This window comes from Amphiura filiformis, chromosome 18 (genome assembly GCF_039555335.1).
Source record: "Amphiura filiformis chromosome 18, Afil_fr2py, whole genome shotgun sequence".
NCBI lineage: Eukaryota > Metazoa > Echinodermata > Ophiuroidea > Amphilepidida > Amphiuridae > Amphiura > Amphiura filiformis.
The window spans coordinates 21,805,208-21,827,397 of NC_092645.1; the positions used below are offsets into that span (position 1 = coordinate 21,805,208).

Here is a 22,190-nt window from a genome sequence, read left to right on the forward strand (position 1 = left end):
TTTCAGAAAAAGTTGCACTTTTCAACATCCTATTCATGTAATGTACAAAAATGTTCTCGATATCAACGTGATCAATGTTTTGATTGATTTAATTGTTAGTTAATTTTCTTAAATTTTGTGTATCCGATTACCCAGTCACCCATGCAATCATCTTTCAGTATAAAACAATGATTCATTGACATGGATTTTGACATGAATGGGGTTTTCAGTCGGTGCTTCAAAAATGGTAAAATCACTACATGGGAGTATTTAATAAGGTTTGTAGTGTGATGCTTATTTCTTCCGATGGATAGAAGAGATGAACAATTTACTTGCAAATGGTAGACTGAAACGGTTGCAAAGACCTATAGCAACTGCTCTTTTGAATAAAGGCGTACATGACAATGAAGAAATGGCCAACAAAGATTGGAGGTTGGAAGTCAGCATCCAGCCAATTAACTGCATGCAGCCAATCTCTTGTGGCCACATCATGAGTGATACACCTTATCCAAGAAAGCCATCATTTTAAATCAAAATGCAAGATGCTTCCACTGACCCAATACAGGTAAATGTTCACCCTTTTGGTCAAATTTATGCGTGGAGAGCTCATTTCTCCTTCCTAGTGATTTTATCATTTTGAAACAACTGCTGATTAAAAACATCAAAGAAAATCTCATTTTACGCCAAAATTAAGTTCAACAAATCTTTGTTTTTGCACTGAATGGTGGTTGCATGGGTGCCTGAAGGATCAGAGACAGAAAAGTGAAGGACAAAAACAATAATTAAATCAACCTTAACATTAATATCGAGAACGTTTTGTACAAAATGTGGTAAAGTGCAACTTTTTCTGAAAGCATCATTTTTGGGAAATGTGATTATTTTTGACCAAAAATATTGCTTTTGCAAATGAAACAACCTTGTGAGGGTTGAAAAACGATTCCTCTATTTACACCTTTTAAATTTTTCAAATTAACAAAATAAATGTCAAGTTATGCAAAGAAATGTTTTGTAATTTTAGGTGGGGTATTTCTTTTGAACCCTGTATATGGGCCAACAAAGGTCTCTTTTCTTGTCTTGTTCTTGGCCTAAGGTATCTCTTCTTTACTTTCTACGGGCCCTCCGAGGTCTAATTTTTTCATTTTATGGGTCCATTAAGGTATCTTTTCTTTGCTTATTAATCTTTTTTTTTTCTTCTTTCCTTTACGAGCCTATATGGTATATTTTCTTTGCTTTTTACGGGCTCACTGCCACTACGGTCTCTTTTCTTTGCCATCACGGCCGGTACTGTGGTCCATTATAAGGTCTGTTTTCTTTGCTCTTTACGGCCCATCAAAAGCAAACAAAAGTATAGCGGGCCCGTAAAAACAAAGAAAGAGACGTGCATTTAAAATAAAATACAAGATAGCCCTGCTTCGCTTCAACATATGTTCAGGATTTTACACCAAACTCCCTCCCCGTGTCACAAAGAAATTTACGCCACTGCTACCGCACCCCCCAAACACACCCCCACACACTTATGAAGTCATGCACCGTCATCACTGATCAAAGGGGCCTGTGAGTTCACATTGCCCCCGGGCCCGTAATGGCTCTCGGCGGCACTGGTCATGATTACGTCATTACGTGTTTTTGTTGAGAATTACGATCAGAATATTGTAGCAACTGAAAATTGCGATCATTTTGGACGCCATCTTAGATTTAGAGGTGATACATGCAGAAGTAAATGCGCAACAGTACACCAAGCCAATATTGTGTCATATACAATACGCAAGCGAACGAAGCATTATGCAGTCATGTCTACAGCAGAATTCACCACGACCTTTGCAGGACTTAAACCCCATTAAACCAAGATAAACCTCATTGAAAACAGCTCAACTATGTTAAATCAGGGATGAGTCTCATAGCCCTGGTTAAATTCATAAACATATGTTTTACCTGTGCGATATTCAATGTGCTGTGATGAAATAGGTATTATAATTTCAGTTGGATGCACCATTACAAAGCAAACGCACAGTAACAATAGTGAGCGTGGCCTTTGTTTCCGAAACGAGAACAATAGTCTGCGTTTTGTTATCCAGCCATGTGGATGGTACAACTCATGTCAAACTTGTCACAGTTATTGTGATCGTATCACACAAGTAAATGAGAAACATGTGATTTTAGACTTAACACTGTTTGGAAAAAGTTTTTCCATTTTTTTAGCTCCCTATCAGGCAGTCAGAACTCCATATTTGGGAGGGCTCGACAACAATCTTCCCAAAATCGCATTCTAATCATTTTAGATGACCATAGAGGGAAAGAATTGAAGTTTATTTACAGCTTCTATGGCGAAAATTGATCAAACCGATCACACGATGGTGCTCGTTCAAAGTCGGAGCTATCGCGAGTCAGCTGTTGAGCACAATTTGCCATTGAAATTACATGTCCGACTGTTATGAAATTTTGGAAGACTCTCTTCGGGAAAACAGCTCGACAACAGCTTTCCCGTGACATTTTTTACTTCAAATTGTAGTATGTTAAGGATGAACATTATAATTCACATGTGAGCTTCTATGGTTATTATTGGGTGAAGGGTTTTCCCACCAGCCCACTAACTAGTCCATTGCCTATGCCTACAGTACAGTGAGTGAGCTAGAGGTCAATCATCAATTGGAGCGCTGTGTGTGCACTGAATAGGAAAAACGGACAGTAACTGCATAATGGAGGTTTTCTTAGTTTGTACGCAGGGTGCAATGGGATTCAAACCCTAAGTACGTTTTTGAGGTTTGGCCCTTCGATTACAGTTAGTAAACGAAAATTACACGAAGGCCAGGCACCACCTTCTCACAGTTCATCTCTACCTAAAATATAAATGACTTATTCAGCCAATTCCATTACGTTTCACTACCTGGAGAGAATTGATCAAAATTTGAATTCCCTCCTGAAGTTCGTATCTATCAATGAGCTGACCAGATCACAAGGATGTCATTATAGCTAGAGGCAGTGTTTAACACAAATGGGTCAATGAGTTACATAAGAATGACCTTGTGTAGTATTTGGTTCACAGGAAGTGAGTTTTGCCTGAGGCAATTTGTAGTTAAATGTTGAGAGTTATTACCATCGATTTGGTTGAAAAAGGAGCTGAGACATGATCAAATCTCTCAGGTTACAAAACGTAATGTCTAAGCCTGTATATTTATCATATGGCTACATCAAACAGATTTTTCAGGGACTGTTGTCTCCCCAGCAAACACAACACGTTTTCGACATAATTCGCAAAAGGTTATAAAAGGTTGTCAGAAAACGTTTATATGTCGGGTTATATAAAGGGTACATTAATGGTATAAAACGTTTTCATAACATTAAATAACATTTGTTGGTAATTTACTGCACAGCAAACACAAATGTTTTACAGAAAACATTTAAATGTCGGGTTATATAAAGGGTATAAAAACGTTTTAATAACATTCCAAAAACATTTTTGAAAACTTGGTACAAATCATTCTAAACAGAATGTTATTTTGGGGTTGAAAAATATTTTGCAAAAAATGTTTGCCCAAAATATTTACAATAACGTTTTTAAAATGTTTTCACGACCTTTATATAACCCGACATTTAAATGTTATTAAACCGTTTTGTAAAAAACATTTTAAGAACATTTCTGTGTTTGCTGGGTGCAAATATTTTAACATAATGTTATTTAAGTGTTGCCAAAATATTTGGCCAAAAATGTTTGCAAAAATAGTTTACAATGACATTTCGAAAACATTTTAAAAATATTGTTGTAGTGTGTTTTCATACAAAACGTTTTAAAACGATTTCATGACCTTTATATATATAACCCGACATTTTAATGTTATTAAAACGTTTTTACCTAAACCAAAACCCAAAATGTATCTTATTTAAAACGTTTTAAAAACGTTTTTGTGTTTGCTGGGTCTATCTTTTCTTGTTCTTCTTCTTGATCTTGGCGTGGGTCTTGGTCTTGATGTTGGCTTTGGTGTTGTCTCCAGCCCCTCTGATATATCCTCATCTTCCTGGTTGTTTTTTTCTGGTTCCTCTTCCTCTTTGGCTTGGGCGTGGTGGCCATTTCTTCATGTTCTTCTTCGTCATATATCGGTGTTCTTGGTCTGACATATTCCAACGTCTCCGTTTTCAAGTAGGTTTTGAAGCCGCCGTCCTCAGCTCGAAAAATCACCAAATTGCTGTAAATATTAAAACAAATAATTCGTCTCACGTTTAAGCTAAGATGCGCCTTTCCGAGTAGGCCTATTAGAGGGCTATCATTTTCTTAGGAAGGGGAGGGGGTCCCACATATGTCGGTGAGTGACCGGACTCAAGTTTTATGACCCCCCCTATCGTGTGCTAATTTTTTACGACCTCCCTAACTTGGGTCGAAAAATTGTATGACCGCCCCCTTCCGCCTACACAGACTCAAGACAAATTATTCATTGCCGCACAGTGTCATCGCCCCGATATCTTCATGGCAGAAATCGCCATGGTAGGTTGAATCCACCGCTACGCATGGCCATTTTGTATCGACCTGTTTAATAGTTTTGAGTCGCATAATGTGCCGAAGGACATCTGACTAAGGCTACTGACAATAGCCCCGATTAGACCGGTGCTGACCTTGTTGTGTGTGAGTCGAGCATGGTACGCCATAGGTCATATGCTTTTAGACTACCTCCGCGATTGGCCTATACACTGCGCTATATAATTCGGCACATAGAAATCAGAATTATTGTCAGTTTTTGACTCAAGACGCAAGCTTCTTTCTCAAGACGCAAGCTAACGACTATCATATCTGTTCAAATTATATATTCAAGTGCAAGGAACCATATCTGGTTTCTTTATACGAAATCATTTACGGGAGATATTCATCATTTTCTACCCCGGTATCCAAAGAGTTTCGTCTCATATCAAACTCGTGCATAGTACATTCACATGTATCGATCCCGGGTATTGATTTTAGTATCTCTGCTGACAAAGTAATTATTAGCCAGGCGATGTCGGTGTGTGCCGGAAGCGTAATTTCTTTCTGCAACCATAATGGGCCGCAATGCGATAACACATAGTACATACATGTAATTGAATATATGAATACAAAACCCACCCAAGTCCATACGTTGGCCAAATTGAGTCAAGCATGGGAAATTGTTGCTATACATAGGCCTGTCATATGTATGAAAGAACAACTCAAATTCATCATCTGTGTCTATTGAACATGTGAGAAATAGCATGTATGAAAGAACCACCCAATTCCGTGATTTGAGTCTTGTAACACATTGATTGAAATCAAGCATATATAAAAGTCCACTTGTAACACATTCATTGCTGGAGAGTGACTTTTGAAAAAAAAAAAATTGGGTTTAATAAAGGAACGTGTGTGGTTTATATTACATGGCAGAATGCTTATCAACATTACACATTAGGGCGGGTCATAAATAGGGAAGGTTTTTATTTCAAATCGGCCATGGCCAAAAGGTGTTCCACTTGACCCCACTTGAACAAATATGCACTTTAAAAAATAATTGAAGTGGGTCTTCAGACCCCACCACACCCTTATTCCCCTATATACTGAAATATGCACATTTTGTCAGATATTCAAAGATATAGATACATAATGAGAGGACATGTTGCTTCAAAACGTACATTTTATCCACCCAGAAGCACTTTTCAAACACTAATTAATCATCTACTATAGAAAATAGTCTATATACAATACTTTTCTCTGAATTTCAATATTCACCAATATCGCATAAATATTACACATACAAAACTGGGTAACTTCTAATAACATAGCCATGACAAAATTAGGTTGATGTATTATTACCGGACTTGCTTAAAAAGGAAGTAAATGAATCTGTAGCTGTTTATATGTGACCCATCATGACAAAATCCGTCATACGTTGCCACCTTTGAAGATACATCCCAATAAACATTACATTAAAAAAAGGAATTTTGACGGGAAAATTTTATATTTTCATGGACAAAAAAATGTAGCAAATATGACAAATGATATTCCACTCATATTAGCGGTTTACTGTTTAACAGGAAATCAAGTCTTTTCAACCATTTTTGTATATATACTGGACCTTATAAATCATCCTTGTATATTTACCTTTCAAAACTATTAATGTCACTGGTGATGCAAATTATTGTCACCTGACACTACACTTGAAAGTCTTTCTTTGATTCAAATACTGGCATTAAGGCACGTGATTGGCAGATTTGACAAATGTAACCATCCCTTGCCTTCTGCCCATATCCTTTATCACTGGCTTCAGACACCAACTTTATCGCTCTGTGTGTGGCATATTTAGTGGGACATTTACTATATCTTTAATCTGCTCATCAGTTAGGTGCTTTGTCAGAGGTGGCTCAGTGACAGGCTCTTTGCGTCAATCTATCATTTTGCTGTAAGCCGATGTTCCAAACTTGATCTGTGGGACTTTGAAAAAGCGTACAGTCTCATCTGTTGGGTAGTCAAGAAACGTGTCTCCTTCTGCTTCATCATCACTATCCCTCTACTTCTACATTGGCAAGCTCGTCTTCTACATCTTCACCTGTGCCGTCAAAATGCTCTGCAACACTGACCGCGTGTTTCCGTGCATCTGCTCACTAAGTCTTGTTCTTTTATGAACTTGTAGATGGCTTTGGCAACATTTATCCCATGAAATTAAAAACAGGGAAAATATGACACAACATCCAATGGGGGAGTAACACAAAATATATAAACAGAGTTAACAGAGTTATCCCATGGCCTGACAAGGTTGTTGGAGCTGATGGGACAAACGTCAATGTTGGTTGGCGAGCATTTGCAAGAGATGTTCCTTGGTAGACCACTCCAATGGCAAATTTGTCTTTTGCATGGCAATGAGTTACCATTCAGAGCTTTGTTTACTCACTATGATGGACCTACATGTACCACAGGCCCAACCTCATTTGGTGGAAAAATCGGTAGTTAACTCAAAGAGCACCTATCTTCAAGGGACATTGTTGATTTCAAACCAATCCGCAATCCAGACTTCCCCATTCTTTCTGATGAAGTAGTTGAAGATCTAAGTTGGGATCAAAAAATCTTGTACAAGTTTTGGATGGCTGTGATCTCAGGTAACTGGCCAGAAGATCTACTCTATGGACCAGGTGGTCTCAATCATTCACGTTGGCTATCAACTGCAGAACGAATATGCTTGTATATCAGAACTTCTGTTGGACTGACAAGATTGGCAAATATTGTTGTCGAATTCTACGCCCCTATGTGGTTTACAATCAAAAGCAATCCTTCTATCACAGATGCACCTAGAAACTTCTTCCAGATGATAAAACTTTTGCAACACTTGAAAACCACTGAGAAGAACATAGCCAAGAGGTCAATGCAAAGAAATGCCCTTTCTGCTCACCCAGAAAACCTCCTCCTTGCAATGACAGCTGACAGCACTCAAATCATTCGTGAAGGGGCTGTTAGATGGATACTTTCTGCACGGAAACACGCGGTCAATGTTGCAGAGCATTTTGACGGCACAGGTGAAGATGTACAAGACGAGCTTGCCAATGTAGAAGTAGAGGGATATAGTGATGATGAAGCAGAAGGATACACGTTTCCTGATGAAGACTACCCAACAGATGAGACTATACACTTTTTCAAAGTCCCTCAGATCAAGTTTGGAGCCACCTCTGACAAAGCACCTAACTGATGAGCAGGTTAAAGATATAGTAAATGTCCCACTAAATGTACCCAAATATCCATGCCACACACAATCAGTGGAAAGAGTGATAAAGTTGGTGTCTGAAGCCAGTGAGAAGTATATGGGCAGAAAGCAAGGGATGGTTACATTCGTCAAATCTGCCGATCACGTGCCTTAATGCCAGTATTTGAATCAAAGAAAGACTTTCAAATGTAGTGTCAGGTGACAATAATTTGCATCACCAGTGACATTAAACGTGTTGAAAGGTAAATATACAAGGATGATTTATAAGGTCCAGTATATATATATACACACAAAAATGGTTGAAAAGACTTTTGATTTCCTGAAGGTAAACAGTAAACCGCTAATATGAGTGGAATATCATTTGTCATATTTGCTAAATTTTTTGTCCATGAAAATATAAAATTTTCCCGTCAAAATTCCTTTTTTTAATGTAATGTTTATTGGGATGTATCTTCAAAAGTGGCGACGTATGACGGGTTTTGTCATGATGGGTCACATATAAACAGCTACAGATTCATTTAATTCCTTGTTAAGCAAGGCCGGTAATAATACATCAACCTAACTTTGTCATGGCTATGTCTTTAGAAGTTACCCAAGTTTGTATGTGTAATATTTATGCGATATTGGTGAATATTGGACATCTTAGCATACAAAGTGTTATGAAATTCAGAGAAAAGTATTGTATATAGACTATTTTCTATAGTAGCCTATAGTAGATGATTAATTTGTGTTTGAAAAGTGATGGGTGGATAAAATGTACGTTTTGAAGCAACATGTCCTCTCATTATATATCTGTTCTTTGAATATCTGACAAAATGTGCATATTTCAGTATATAGGGGAATAAGGGTGGTGGTGGGGTCTGAAGACCCACTTCAATTAATTAATGGACTTGGGTGGGTTTTGTATTCATGTATTCAATTATAGGCCTATGAGGCTAGATATAACACGAGTTTATTACCATTATTATTTCCTCTTACTTAATAAAATAAAAAGAAATCGATAGAATTAAAATTCTACAACGGTTTACCTGGGGTTCGAACCCACAATCTATGTACCCATAGTATAATGCCAACACGACTGTGCTATGATTCGTTGTGCCAGAAAGGTGTTTGTTTATGATACTTATTGATTACGGAATAAAGTAATAAATACGAATATAATCCTAACCCTAACCCTAACCCTAATCCCTAATCCCTAACCCTAACCCTTACCCTTTAACCCTAACCCCTAACCCCTAACCCCTAACCCCTAACCCTAACCCTAACCCTAAACCTAAACCTAAACCTAAACCTAACCCTAACCCTAACCCTAACCCTAAACCCTAAACCCTAAACCCTAACCCTAAACCCTAAACCCTAACCCTAACCCTAACCCCTAACCCTTACCCTAACCCTAACCATAAGACCCTAACCCTGACAATAATGAACCTTGCCTCGGACTATGCGGTTAGTGATATATTGCGGCCCATTATGGTTGCAGAAAGAAATTAAGCGTGCCGGAACAAGGGCACGGAGCGCACCAAAACTTTAGAGTGAAGAAAATGTGCGGAGTGCGTTCAAATTTCGATCCCAAGTGTAAAGAATTTTTATTATAATTATAACGAAAGATTGTGCGCATATTTTGAATGTTATGTTAAAGAATGCTCGCTCAGCTCGCGGAAATTTCAAGGGATCAGCCCTTAATAATTATATAACACTCCCCCTATTTTTTCTATGACCACCCTGGTATATTTGGGACCCCCTTCCGAAGAAAATGATAGCCCCCTAATGGGCTATTGCAGTTGAAATTAATGCACCCGCTATTAATCTAGAAATAGGGTTACTAGAATTAGTGATTCTATTTGTAATCTACATGCCTTCCCTGGCAGGTAGGTCTTCCATAGGAGGGTGTATATGGATTTCATCTAAAACAGCACGTTGCAGTACATACTGCAGTTACTGTTCATTTTCCTATACAACAATACATAGTGCTCTCACCATTAACGTGTGACCTCTACAAACAGTGTATGTTATAGAGGGCATTGCATAGTTAACGTCACTGTGTGAAAAATAACCGGCCAATATTTTTTGTACTCTCTGAAATTCTAGAAAATATAGTTTTGTAGCATGTCCTAAATTTTTAGCTAATTTAGATATTTGGAAATATTCGCACTTAGATGTTTTAGTAAGGAAGGGCACGGTATGGCCTGCAAAATACCTTGTGTAAATCGAATGCAACTTTTAGTGACTATCACTCACTTGTAGACCGCTCTCTTCCGAAGGGCATTAAAGCTAAACCACTTGGCGGATATTTTTTTACTTGCTGTCAATCAAGAATAATATACATTACATGTAGGCTAAAAACTGAGTAGGTGGGGTATCTGCAAGTATTCGTACCTCCCTGATATGTAAAAGACAGATAACAGCAAAAGCAGCTCCAATATCTGTCCATAACTTTGGTCAGTGCAGCGAGTCAGGGGATTTCAAGTGGGTGATTATATATTGCTGTATTATGTTCTTTTAATTTAATAATATCATAAATATGTGTCAAATTTACCCCCTACCCCAGAGTGTGTCCCACTTACCCATGACATTGTCCTAGGATTATACTTGAAATATCGATCACTCCACCGCTTTGCCGCCGCGGCAGCACCGCTGGGAGTTGAATCCGCTTTGACGTATGAAATCAAAATACGTTTTTGGAGCGCTGCTGAGCGGCTAAAGTGGCTTTCAGAGTCATGCCGCTCAGCGGTGTGCCGCTCCGCTTGCAGAAAAGTACAAGCGGCATGATGAAGCGTCATGCCGCTCAGCGGCAAGCGGCAGAAAGTATTAAACCAGCATTAGCTTGCGCGAAGCGAGAGCAGTCGAGCGCGCAGCGCGAGTCTGTTGATAGTATACCATAATATATAGTAGTGCTACCGGTGTTTATGTGAAAGACGTATGACTGATAACCCCGAGTTTATGAACTGTAAGGTTTTAATGATGCGTTAAATTGCGTTTTAATTTGGCTGCATGCATATCTCAGAATAAACGAGCCCGGCCCCGAGATTTACAACTTACAATTTTTATATCGCATCACATTTTAACAACATAAGATACCGTTCAATATTTACGCAAGGGAGGGGGGGGGGCCTTTTGGCGAAATCGACAAAAAAATTCGTCAACATTTTCGGACCCACCTTGTTTTCTCATTTTCTCCATTTAAAACTTGACATTCCCCTTCATGGTACAAGTAAGGTTCAAGTAAAAAATTCAAATTCCCCCTTAAGACCCACCCCCTCAAAATAGGATTCCTTCCTTAAAACTCCACTCCCACCAGCGTAAAAATTATCGTAAATATTGAAGGGTACTTAATTTGAAACTTACTTTCCCCATTCGACAATTTCACCACGAACATCATAGGCCGTAAGTTTTAATAATATATAGACGTAGTCAGGTCCCAGGGTGCCAATATCAATCCATTCTAATACCACTGTGGCTACTCCGGAATCAAACCAATCACGATAAAGTTGTAGCACCTCTGTATAAAAATAGCATAAAGCAAATAATTGAAGCCGTGTTAGAATACAATTATAGGTTAATGAACGCTTATTACTTGTTGGGAGAGAAATTAGACAAAGTAATGCACTTGCGCTGATGTTGATGCGTCTAATGCACGAGCCCCGAAGGGGAGTGCATTAGACGCATCAACATCAACGCAAGTGCACAATTATTTTTGTCTAGTTTCTCGAGCAACAAGTCATTCGCGAGAAGAAAAAATTATGTTTTATAACAATATTATCAAACAAAATATTTTTTCGAAGTGGACTGTTGAAAGTCCATTATTTTGCAGAAACAAGGCTTTTTGGTGTACACCAAAAAAGTTAAGGTTTTTTAAACATAGAACGTAATGCGTGTATACATGTATATAATAGTACCGCTTGTATTAAGTAGGTTCCATGTGTTAGAATTATCAGGGCAGTATTCATAATAATTATTGTTGATACCGCACGCGCCAAACTCACGCGTTACATGATACACCTGTCAACCTCGCATGCCGACGCACATACTGATAAACGCGTGACTCGCCGATCATTGTACGCAGTGTACTCGTAGGATATACGCGAGTGAATAAACATGATTACGCATTTCCTCACCTGCGTACGCACATAATGCTGAATGCGTGACTTGCTGAACAGTATGACATACCCAAGTGTATACATATACATACGCACCCCGCGAACCGCGCACGCATATAATAATTAACGTATGACTTGCCAAACCTTGTACGCATATGGCATTCACTGGTGCATACACATACGCACAAACTTGTAACGTTTAAACGCCCAAAACGCATTGCGCATTATACGCATATTATTCAAAATGCGAAACGTATGCGAACACAAGACGCGTATATGACAACCAAGTGTGCTTACGCACAAACATGCGTAGTACATAATTTGCCTCTCGTTATAAAAGGTCAGCAGACCTTGCTCGACCTTCAACATGTTTGCGAGGAGTATGCCGATTTAATTTGGTTACGTAAGGTATCCTTTAAAAGCAAACACTATGGACCACAAGAGCCATGTCCAATGGCACAGTCCAAGAACCTCAATTACATAATCATAGTGCAAAATGGGACCTCAAGTTGCAGAGTATGAGTTTATGTACCCAAATCTTCAAAGGTCATTCAATGAATGTATAAATGTATTGGGTTTTAAGAACTGTTCCCCTGATAGATGGGCATGTTGTGGATCCTAGTGAAATGAACTGGAAATTGTGTCATTGTAAAAGTTCTAATGTTGTCCTCAAGAGAGACAGTTATATGCTTCGCTATGCATCTGTGTGTTAAAAGAAGCTAACATTGTAAAATATTATGAGGCGAGAAAAAATGCGTGTTTGGTTGTACATAACACGCGAGCAAGACAGGCAAAACTATAATGTAACATTAATGTTTCACATTCCTTTACCCCCCCCATCAATGTTTAAGCAAATACTTGACTAAACGTCATTTCATTTGAAAGTTACTACTTGTTTATTAAGAATGCAAATGAAGTGATCAAACCTTAACATTTTGCTGACACCCCATCCCTCCCCCTTCCCCACCAATCAATGTTGGGTTCTACTAGGCTCCCGTGACCAAACAAATTAGGATTCAAAATGGCAGAGTCCGAACACGGAGGCTGATCAGAAGACCCAGATCAACATTGTTACGGGGGGGGGGGGGGGTCGAATACGGTTCATGGTCCTCAAGTGTCCCAAGACTAGTTCCGGACTTTGCGTTTTGTTTATTTCCTTTCCGATGGTAATGACATTTAAAACATAAATAAAAAACATTGACAGTGATTCGAACAAGGGATCGCTAGATTATTAGCCCAGCGCCTTACCGACTGTGCCACCAAGAAATTCGATATCTATGTGCGCACTCTTTTACAAAATATAAATTTAAGGTGATTATTGCATGATGTTTAACCCTGTACGATTTACACTCGATTTACCCTCATAGAACTGCACACATCTGTCACGATTGACCGCTTGATAGATAAAGAAACTAATAATATATATTTATTATTGTATGGTAAACCATTTTCAATGCTTGTAAATCGTAATGGTTCACCACCAGAGAAATTTAAAATGTTTTGAGATGTAAACATGGCACATCGATTAAATTAGACACAATTAAATAAGCTTGCTGGAGAATGTTCATTCTTTATTAATTAGTTTTGATTACAATTTACGTCATTGTCATCATCATCGTCATCGTCGTCGTCGTCGTCGTCATCATCATCATCATCATCATCATTATCACCACCACCATCATCATCATCATCATCATCATCATCATCATCACCATAATCATTATCACTACCATTGTCAAAGGAATACATTTCTTAAATCACGTTTTTAAACTTCGAGCCTGGTTTCCACCAAAAATATCAACTACTAGATAAGGCTCAAATGAAAATAAAGTGGACTATTTACAGTCCATTTCGAAAAAATATTTTGTTATCGCTAAAAATTAAAAAAAACAGAACCAACTATAAATGCATCAACCCGCCCGAAAAATGAATCAGTCTACGCGACGCGAACCGTGTGAAAGCACTGCGCGTAGTACGCGGAGTGCACATTATACACAATCAATGCATATTTTAGATTTCTAACGCTTTATCTGTTTGGTTCTCGCTATCTAAGAGTGTATGAAATACCATAAAATAATCCTTACCTACCTATTTGTAATGTTTACACATGTCTCAACTCACACCTAATTGGATTAAGCCAAATTCATTGTATTTTTAGGACAACAGAACAAGTTTGAATTAAAGTCATAATTATGACTTTAAATAATCGACATAGATAGTAAGTGGGGTTTCTTTCATTTACCTGATAGTTTGGCTTAAAATTACCAGAAAACATTCATGACAGTCGTTACTAATTATATTTTATAATATTTAGCAAAGAATAACCAAATACAAATTTGACCAAACTCCTCTATTAAGGCTTTAAACCCTAACTGTAATCCTGTATTCTTTATCCTAATCCTAATGCTAATCCGATCCTGTTATCATGACCCTACAGGTAACACTAATCTTAACTAAAAACATGATCATGACATTTTTTTAGCTTTTGAATAGTAGTGGTCACCCCAACCCATAATGGACTATTCCAGTTGAAATCAGTGTGGTCTTTGGTCCCTCCCAATGACTTAGTTTGCTAAATCAGCCCCCGAAAGAAAATTTCACCCCCAAAAAAAAAAAAAAAACATTCTTTCGTATGTACACAGCCAGAATGTCCAAATTTTGCCTTCAAGGTATCCAAATGCTTAGTCTTACCAGACTTACACCTGCATTGCTGAAAAGTCACCCAATATTTTTACTTAACCATATGTTACTATGGGACAGGGGATTGTCGAAAGTCTCAAGGAAAATCTTCAAAAGTCACCCATGTGGGCTACCAAACCACAGGTTTGGCAACCTTGATTAATTTGTCCTTCAACACAAAAGCATCAAACACTTGAACTAATGAACAAACACTCTACTGTTGACAATAGGCTCTCCATAAAAACAGCTACCCTTTGAATACATGCTAATGTTGACAAATTACTTGAATAAACAATACATGTTAATGAGTTTCTGTAATAGTTGATGTAGTGACCGGAGCATGAGACAAAAGAAGTATGCGAGTGAAAAATATGGCATTGTTATTTTAGCCTGAAAGGCCTTTTCAATGCTTTTGGAACTAATTCACTTAATTTGTCCCCCTTTACGTAAACAAAAACAAAATTTGACGTTTTATTGGGGTGCGCACAACCTTGTTCTTTGCATCGTAAATAATGGGAACCGTAAAAGTTTCCATCGCCAGTTACAGTAATTTATTATAGATATTTTCTAAACACGAAATAAAACAAAATTGACAGGGGCCGACTTTACGGCTGATTCGTGGTGTACAGTCACATTAAATATAGCCGATTCTGAAAGAAGGTTTTAATTTTGATTTTTGAACGGTGTATCCTCTAACTGTTTTTCAATTTTAGTGAAAAATTACTCTATGGAAAATGTTATCACTTTCTTCACCATATACTTTCAGTTTCAGTTTCGTTTAGTTTTGTAATTCCATTGAATGTATACTTTGCAGCTTACGTGAGACCTGCTTGATCAACCTTTTCGTGTCTCCTATTCAGAATTATCAAACATTTGGAAGACACACCGTAAATCATGTCAAGAGTCGTCCTTCTTTATGTCGATTTACTAATCTCTCCGTAGTTTGTGATGGTTCCACTCCAAAAAAAACCCCAAAAGTTTGACATTTTATTCGCGAATGAAAACGTTCATACCAGAGGATCAAAAACAAAATAACCCAGGAATTGAGGCCGTCAGTGTGACGTCACAGTCGCCATCTTGTGGGTACACTAGGAAACTCTGTTCAAATTTTCAGGGCATGAACAACAGGTGAATTACGTATAGAGGTTGTGCGTGAAATTATTGATTGGCTCAAACAAGAGATTTGAACCAATGTCCTTCACCGTAATCATGGCGCAGTGCAGTCCATTCAATCAAAATGATAATGTTGTCATCAACCTATTGATCGTAGTGAATTTCATATTTTGTTATGTGTATGTAGATTGCAATCATGCTTTTTGAATGCATTTGAACAGTCCGTCATATTTACGGTATGATACGTCATGCACAACTTCTATAAAGCAATTTTTTATTCGCTGGCGAAGTTATGTAATAATCGGATTAACTACCATAGCAATTAGGTTAAAACAATTTTTGCATATACCGCGCTGCATGCTGCATTGGTACGTTCACGCGGTACCTCTGCATTGAACCATACCATACTGATCACTGGTACCTGTAAGATTATTGTCTTTGAAAAGACCGGTATTGTATTCTATCTATGATTGCAGACATACACAGGTGATGAGTGCAATCTGCTTGAAGTGCTGCGCGATATATTCAAAATTGCTTTCACCTATTGCTATGGTAGTTAATCCGATTTATTACGTAACTTCGACATTGTATAGCAGCCAGTCAATCTATAGTAGTCCGGTATCTACAGGAAGTTAATGATGACACCCCCAGGACTCTACCAAACCAACTTTTTAGCTTCCTTTTATGGTCCTATATCACATTCAAGATGTTAACAAAAAATAATTCCCGGCACTCCGGCCATATTCAAGGTTAAAGGTCATCACAGTGGTCAAATTTCAAAGTTGCTCCAATCTGGTTAACAAGCACACCAAATTATTCCTCTCATTGGAAGGCAGGGTTTTTTTTAAAGCTTTTTGCTGAAGGGGTATTTTCAAATTGTGTGAACCATTTACTTTGTGAATTTTTCTTCTGAAGGGGTCCAAAACATTGCCCAAGGGTTTTTTATTTTTATTTTGGAAAACGTTTTTAACAATATTGGGTGTTTCTATATTCAAATCTTGTAATATGAACATATGTACGTTTTCAAGATTGTGTACGCGTTGGACTTTGAACTTTGGATTTGAAGGGTTCTGCAAAGTGTGTGAACGCGTAAATACCCGTGTTTTGTGCGTTAAAGTAAACCCCGTTGCAAGGATTCAGAAAAAGTATAGTACCGGGATGTACCGAGATGTACCGAGATTACTGGGATGTACTGGTAAGTATTGACCTACATGCGACATAACGCTCTTGAGTTATAAGCACAAAGGTCAAATATTGGTGGGTGTTTTTTTTGGCCACCGATTTCTACGGAAATGTTCTCAAATTGCTCGTCATGTACAAAAACCAATACCAATACCAATCGCTTACCGCACGGAGTTATTTTGTGACTCTCGGTAGCTTTATAGACCGGTTCGTTTCACTGCCTATACAAAATAATTATTTACCTAGTGTAGACGATGTGCCCCGGATGTATGGATTTCAAAGAGCCCATTGTATGAATCACGCTCTTACTGATGCAGCAACCGGGTCTTACCGATATTTTAGTTCTCAAAAAGTAAATGTATTTATGAGATTCCTACTCTTACCGATATTAAGTGATAACATCAATTATTACCGGACACCAGGGCTGGATTTACCATTGGGCCAGATGGGTTTGGGGCCCCAAAAATTGCCGTGTGGATCTTCCATTTTAGCCGAAAAAACATGTGCCAAAATAGGGTACAAAATTGCCAAATTTGCGCGCTTTGCGCGAACTGGCCGGTTATATAGCAAAATTCCGCTTCAATTTGGGCTAAAATAGTCTTAAATTGAATTTCCCCATTTTTTCGCGCGTTTCGCGCGGAAATGTCCTAGTAAAATATATGCTTGTCCTAAATTGTAATGCTCCCGCCTACACCGTCGATCTGATATCTAAACCAACACTTGAGTGCACATGCCTTCCTCACGGTGCGTTTGGGGGCCTCCACATTTTGGCCTGGCCCAGGGACCCCAAAAAGGCAAATTCGGCCCTGCCTGACACCAAAGAACAACGTACCTACCTTCAGGCCCATGTGCAATTGTTTCACTCACATTACCAGGGGATGTATCATTGTCGCACTTCCCTGCATTACCACTTCGTTTGTAGATTGTATCATTAGTGTATCTCGCTACAATCAGTGCTGGATCACGAAGAGCCACTGTGTCTTGAAACCGATCAATCATGGAGTCTACGAGCGCTTCCAAGTCAGTTGTGTTTGTCGTGTCACTCCATGCTGTTGAAGCAAATAAATACCAAAATACGTTTTAGTCCTGTACAAATTCATATTGACCATAAAAACGAATGAAAACAGCCGACTCTCAACACGCGATATTCAAAATGTCCGCGCCGGAATTGTCTATTGCAATGACGTCATGGTTACTTGTGCTCAATTGTTGTCAGCCTTCATTGTATTACTAGGACGCCATTGCACTGGACAATTTCGGCGCCCGGGAATTTTGAATATCGCGTGTTGAGAGACGGCTGTATTAATTCGTTTTTTTTGTGTATAAATATGAGTGATTCTTAAACACTTGAGAACGTTCCTGCAATCTTATTGGTTCTTACTCGTGTGATATGACACGATATCACACGGGTCAGCGCGTGTGCATCGACGCGATACGCGTACTCGCTATTTGAACCAATCGGAGGCGCATGCAACAACGGGACTGATCGATTTTAAGCCCTATGTAATTCTTTGCAAAATGTAGGATTTAATTTGATTAAAATTTGTAATATTTATGATATTTTTTATTTGAATTGAAGTGTTTAAGAATGAGAATAAAGGTATTGTTTTTAGCCGCTGCGGTGCATCTATCGTCTCATATAACACGGGCGACATCATTATTTTTGGCGTAAAACAACTCGGCTTCGCCTCGTTGTTTTACTTAAAATAATGATGTCGCCCGTGTTATATGAGACGATAGATACACTCCAGCGGCTAAAAACAATACCTTTATTCTCTAATTCGTGTTTGATTTTCTATCATTTTAGGCATAATGTTGTGTTTGCCGGAGACATCCTTTAAAATACGTCATGGTATTCGCCATTTCTAGCTTGACCTACAGTTTTTATGTGGGTATAGAGTTATGCGTTTTATTTACACGTCCAGCTCCCCGGCTCTTTTAACAATGTTGAGAGCTGAATGTCTGATCCCAACATTGCATAGCTATACTCTAGATGCTTATTTTCAATTTTCATAATTTTCCTCAAAAAGGAATCTTGTTGTTGTTGTTGTTTTTTGTTTTTTTTCATTATATTGTGACAAAAATTGTGAGAATTGAAAATAAGCATAAAAAAGTTATTCTTATGTTTGTTTTATTAGGGTTTGCAAATCTACATTCTCATACTTTTCCTCATAATACAAAGAAAAACTAAAGAAATAGATTTTCAAACCATAATACAAGAAAGTTAAACACAAGAATAACCTTTTTTGCATGATTATTTTCAATTCTCATTTTTTGCGGCACGTCGAAAGGGTGGGGGCAAAGACTTTCAGTTTGGCACGATCAAAGGGGGGGGGGGGGCGATTTTGGCAGACCACCCATAAGAGAGTAAACTGATCAGAATCGCGCCCTGATAGGGTTAGCATTAATGCGCCTTCTAAAATGTACATGACATAATTATGCTTCACCCTGGCAATGCGAGACGTATACTCATTATTATACAAGGAAATAAATGACGCAAGCCCATGAAATTATGATTTAAATGACTTTATAATGCTCGCCAAACTGACATAATTAAAATAAATTGAGAAAGTAGACAACTTTGAACTCTGCAAGGTTTGAACCCCGGACCTCACGATTACCGGTCAAGAGCTCTGGCTGGAGAGTTATGTCATAACACTGGACTACCTGAGTTCACAGTTGGTACACGGGTTATCTCACAAAATGGCATGTGGATAATCTCTCTCTCAATTTATACAGTTTGCTCAACAATTAGCATAACAATTACACATTTACAAAGGTTTCACCTCTAACGCCAACATTTTTTAAGTTTGCTTTTTATCTTTAATTTAAAAAAGAATTTGGTTTTCTAGCCCGGTTTCTAGCATGTTTCGTTTTGTACCTTAACTCTTTTGAAATCCGACACCCAAAAATCCAAGATGGCCACCAATTCAATATGCAAATAAGGTAATTTTGATATTTTTCGCCTTTGTTTAACCCAAGTGTCCTTGACATCAAATAAGTGTCTAGCAAGTTTAATTAAAAAAGTGTTTTTGGTGGAAACCTTCCATAATGACATACTAGAGTGCCCAGTCGAGTTAGTGCTTCAGTTCACAATATTTTTATTGTATAATAAACACCCACACCCACCCACCCCCACACACCTACCCTACCGGGTAAATTAAAGTGATCTCCATCTTTACTCTGGGAGCTTGGATCTTTTGATCTTTCAATCATAATGGTAATTTTAAAATAACTATCTTTGCTCATGTCAACACACTTGGTTAGTTGGCTGTACTTTTAACATACCCACTTGAACTCTTATTAAGATCTAGAACTACAGACTTGACATTTAATATGGAATACTTTTTCGCAAAATTCCAAGACTGGTCTGGTAGAGGTCTGCATAAACGGCACGGGCTAAATATTAATTGGGGTGTGTCGGGAGATGGTGTAAAATAATTGTGTGACAGAAAATGTGCCTTCCATTAGTTTATATTATGGCGCTCATAATGTAGTGAATTAGCCTAAAATGGCGGATTTAACGAGATGTGAATTTGATTTCTGTGGGGGTATAATTTCTGAATTTGAGCAACATTATTCTGATATTATCAAATTCATTGAGGTTTGAGGTGATTTTACTGAACCTGAATACCAATAAGTGTTCGTCTGAACTGAAATGCACCTGTGATCTACCAGATTTTAAAGTGGGAGGAGTTTAGAAAAATATGGCTCTTAAAAGGGATACGCACTCAGAAAGTTTGACTGGTCCCCTGGGGCCAAATACAATAAACTTACTGTACACAAAGAAACAATCCACACAGTTGTTTTTGTACCGTAAGTTTATAACATTTGACCCCAGGGGGCCATTCAAACTTTCTGAGTACGTACAGCTTGTAAGAGCCCCATTTTAAGCTCCTCCCCTGTTCAAAAACTTGGTACATTGTAAGTGAATTTCAGCTGTGATGAATGCCAGTTGCTGTCGAAATTTACGAAATATCACCTCAAACCGCTTATAAATTTGATAATAACAGAACCATGTTGCATGAAGTCTGAAAATGTGTTCCCCACAAATCTCAAATTCACCTCCCTAAATCCGCCATTTTAGACAAATTCGCTACATTATGAGCACCATAATGTAAACATATGGAAAGCACATTTTCTATCAAACAATTATTTTACACCATTCCCCGACACACCCCAATTAATATTTAGCCCGTGGGGTCTATGCAGACTCCATCTAAACCAGTCTTGGAATTTTGCGAAAAATATTCCATATTAAATGTCAAGTCTGTACATAGTCACCGAAGTATTAGAAAAACGTCATTTTCAATATTCAGATGCAAATAGTTACATTTCTATTTATATTGAGTTTCCTCAAAAGTTTCTTGTTAGTTTTGTGATGTACTTACTTGCGTTAACAGTCAGGAAGTCTCCGGCCAGAGCGATGAAACCTAAGAACAACGTTAACTTCATCTTCCCTATTTCAACACCGATGCTCGCAACGTTATAGTAATTTTGTATAGTATCTAAACAGAAGTTTCTTCAACTTTGAATGTTCGAATGGTTTTTTAAATGTATATGTAGTGAATTATGAGAAGCAGCTGGTGGATGTGATGTTATTTACATACTGTAGGCCGTATAAAATTAATGTTTTGGTTCTCGTCCCCTCCCTCCTCAATTTCTAGGATTTGTCAGATTATTTAAATTTTTTAAAGACTTTTCAATTTTTTTTTTTTTTACTTTAGGGGTTTATCCCTCAGAATCTCACTTTAAAAAAGTGCTTCTTCCTTTCCTCGAGAAAAGACCAACAACTACTATGATCTCCAATGCTAATTTTACATTGGAAAAAAAAAACCTCCCTCATCAATTCATGAAAATCCTCTGGACTAGAACCAAAACATTAATTTTCTACGGCCTTATGTACCCATATTAAAAGTCGAATTTAACAAGGGTATGTGGTGGCAGCATAGACTGGTGACAGGTGTAAAAGAGAGAATGCTGAAATGACAGAAACGACAGAAACAACAAGAAGGAGTTATATATAAAACATACATAGTTTTAATTAACGACATACGTAATGATATTTGTACTTGTGGAAGGGTCAATTGGAAAGTTCAAATTTTGTGAGTTGTCACTTCTATGAGCAAAATATTTTGCAATGTTGGTATGTTGAATGTTATAATTGTATATCGGGATATTTTGTACTTTGAAGTAGGGGGGGTGTCATTTTGAATATGGTGAGCTTTCATAGCTCAGTCCAGTCTATTGGTAGGGAATACATTGCCTTTTTTTTAACTTGGTGTTATAGAAATAAATCTTATGCTGCTAATTTTATATAGGCCTGCAACAAAAGTCATAGTTTTTGTCTGGTTACCTTATCAGTAAAAGACACTAGCAATGAACAACAAGAAGACATGAATATGACTGTATTTGACATGATTATGACTGTTGTCCGTATCATTATTTTGTA

The 22,190-nt window shown here is 37.9% G+C and overlaps 1 protein-coding gene across 1 annotated transcript; it reads right to left on the minus strand.

Annotated features, from left to right (window-relative positions):
• Positions 1 to 3,838: 3,838 nt before the first annotated feature.
• Positions 3,839 to 21,283, minus strand: LOC140139989 (uncharacterized). Its single transcript, XM_072161795.1, has 4 exons — positions 21,130 to 21,283; positions 17,575 to 17,787; positions 11,013 to 11,166; positions 3,839 to 4,160 (listed from the first exon to the last, which is right to left on the minus strand). Exons 1-4 carry the CDS (start codon positions 21,191 to 21,193, stop codon positions 3,854 to 3,856), a joined length of 738 nt encoding a protein of 245 aa, XP_072017896.1. The 5' UTR covers positions 21,194 to 21,283; the 3' UTR covers positions 3,839 to 3,853.
• Between the last annotated feature and the right edge of the window lie 907 nt (positions 21,284 to 22,190).

What these genes read in the sequence shown, in the direction of transcription:
- LOC140139989 (XM_072161795.1), bottom strand. Translation starts at nt 21,193, where the DNA reads ATGAAGTTAACGTTGTTCTTAGGTTTCATCGCTCTGGCCGGAGACTTC. An exon ending in AATTGCACATGGGCCTGAAG is followed by an intron (nt 11,167 to 17,574) that starts GTAGGTACGTTG and finishes ATTTTTATACAG; the next exon opens with AGGTGCTACAACTTTATCGT. An exon ending in GAAATTGTCGAATGGGGAAA is followed by an intron (nt 4,161 to 11,012) that starts GTAAGTTTCAAA and finishes TAATATTTACAG; the next exon opens with CAATTTGGTGATTTTTCGAG.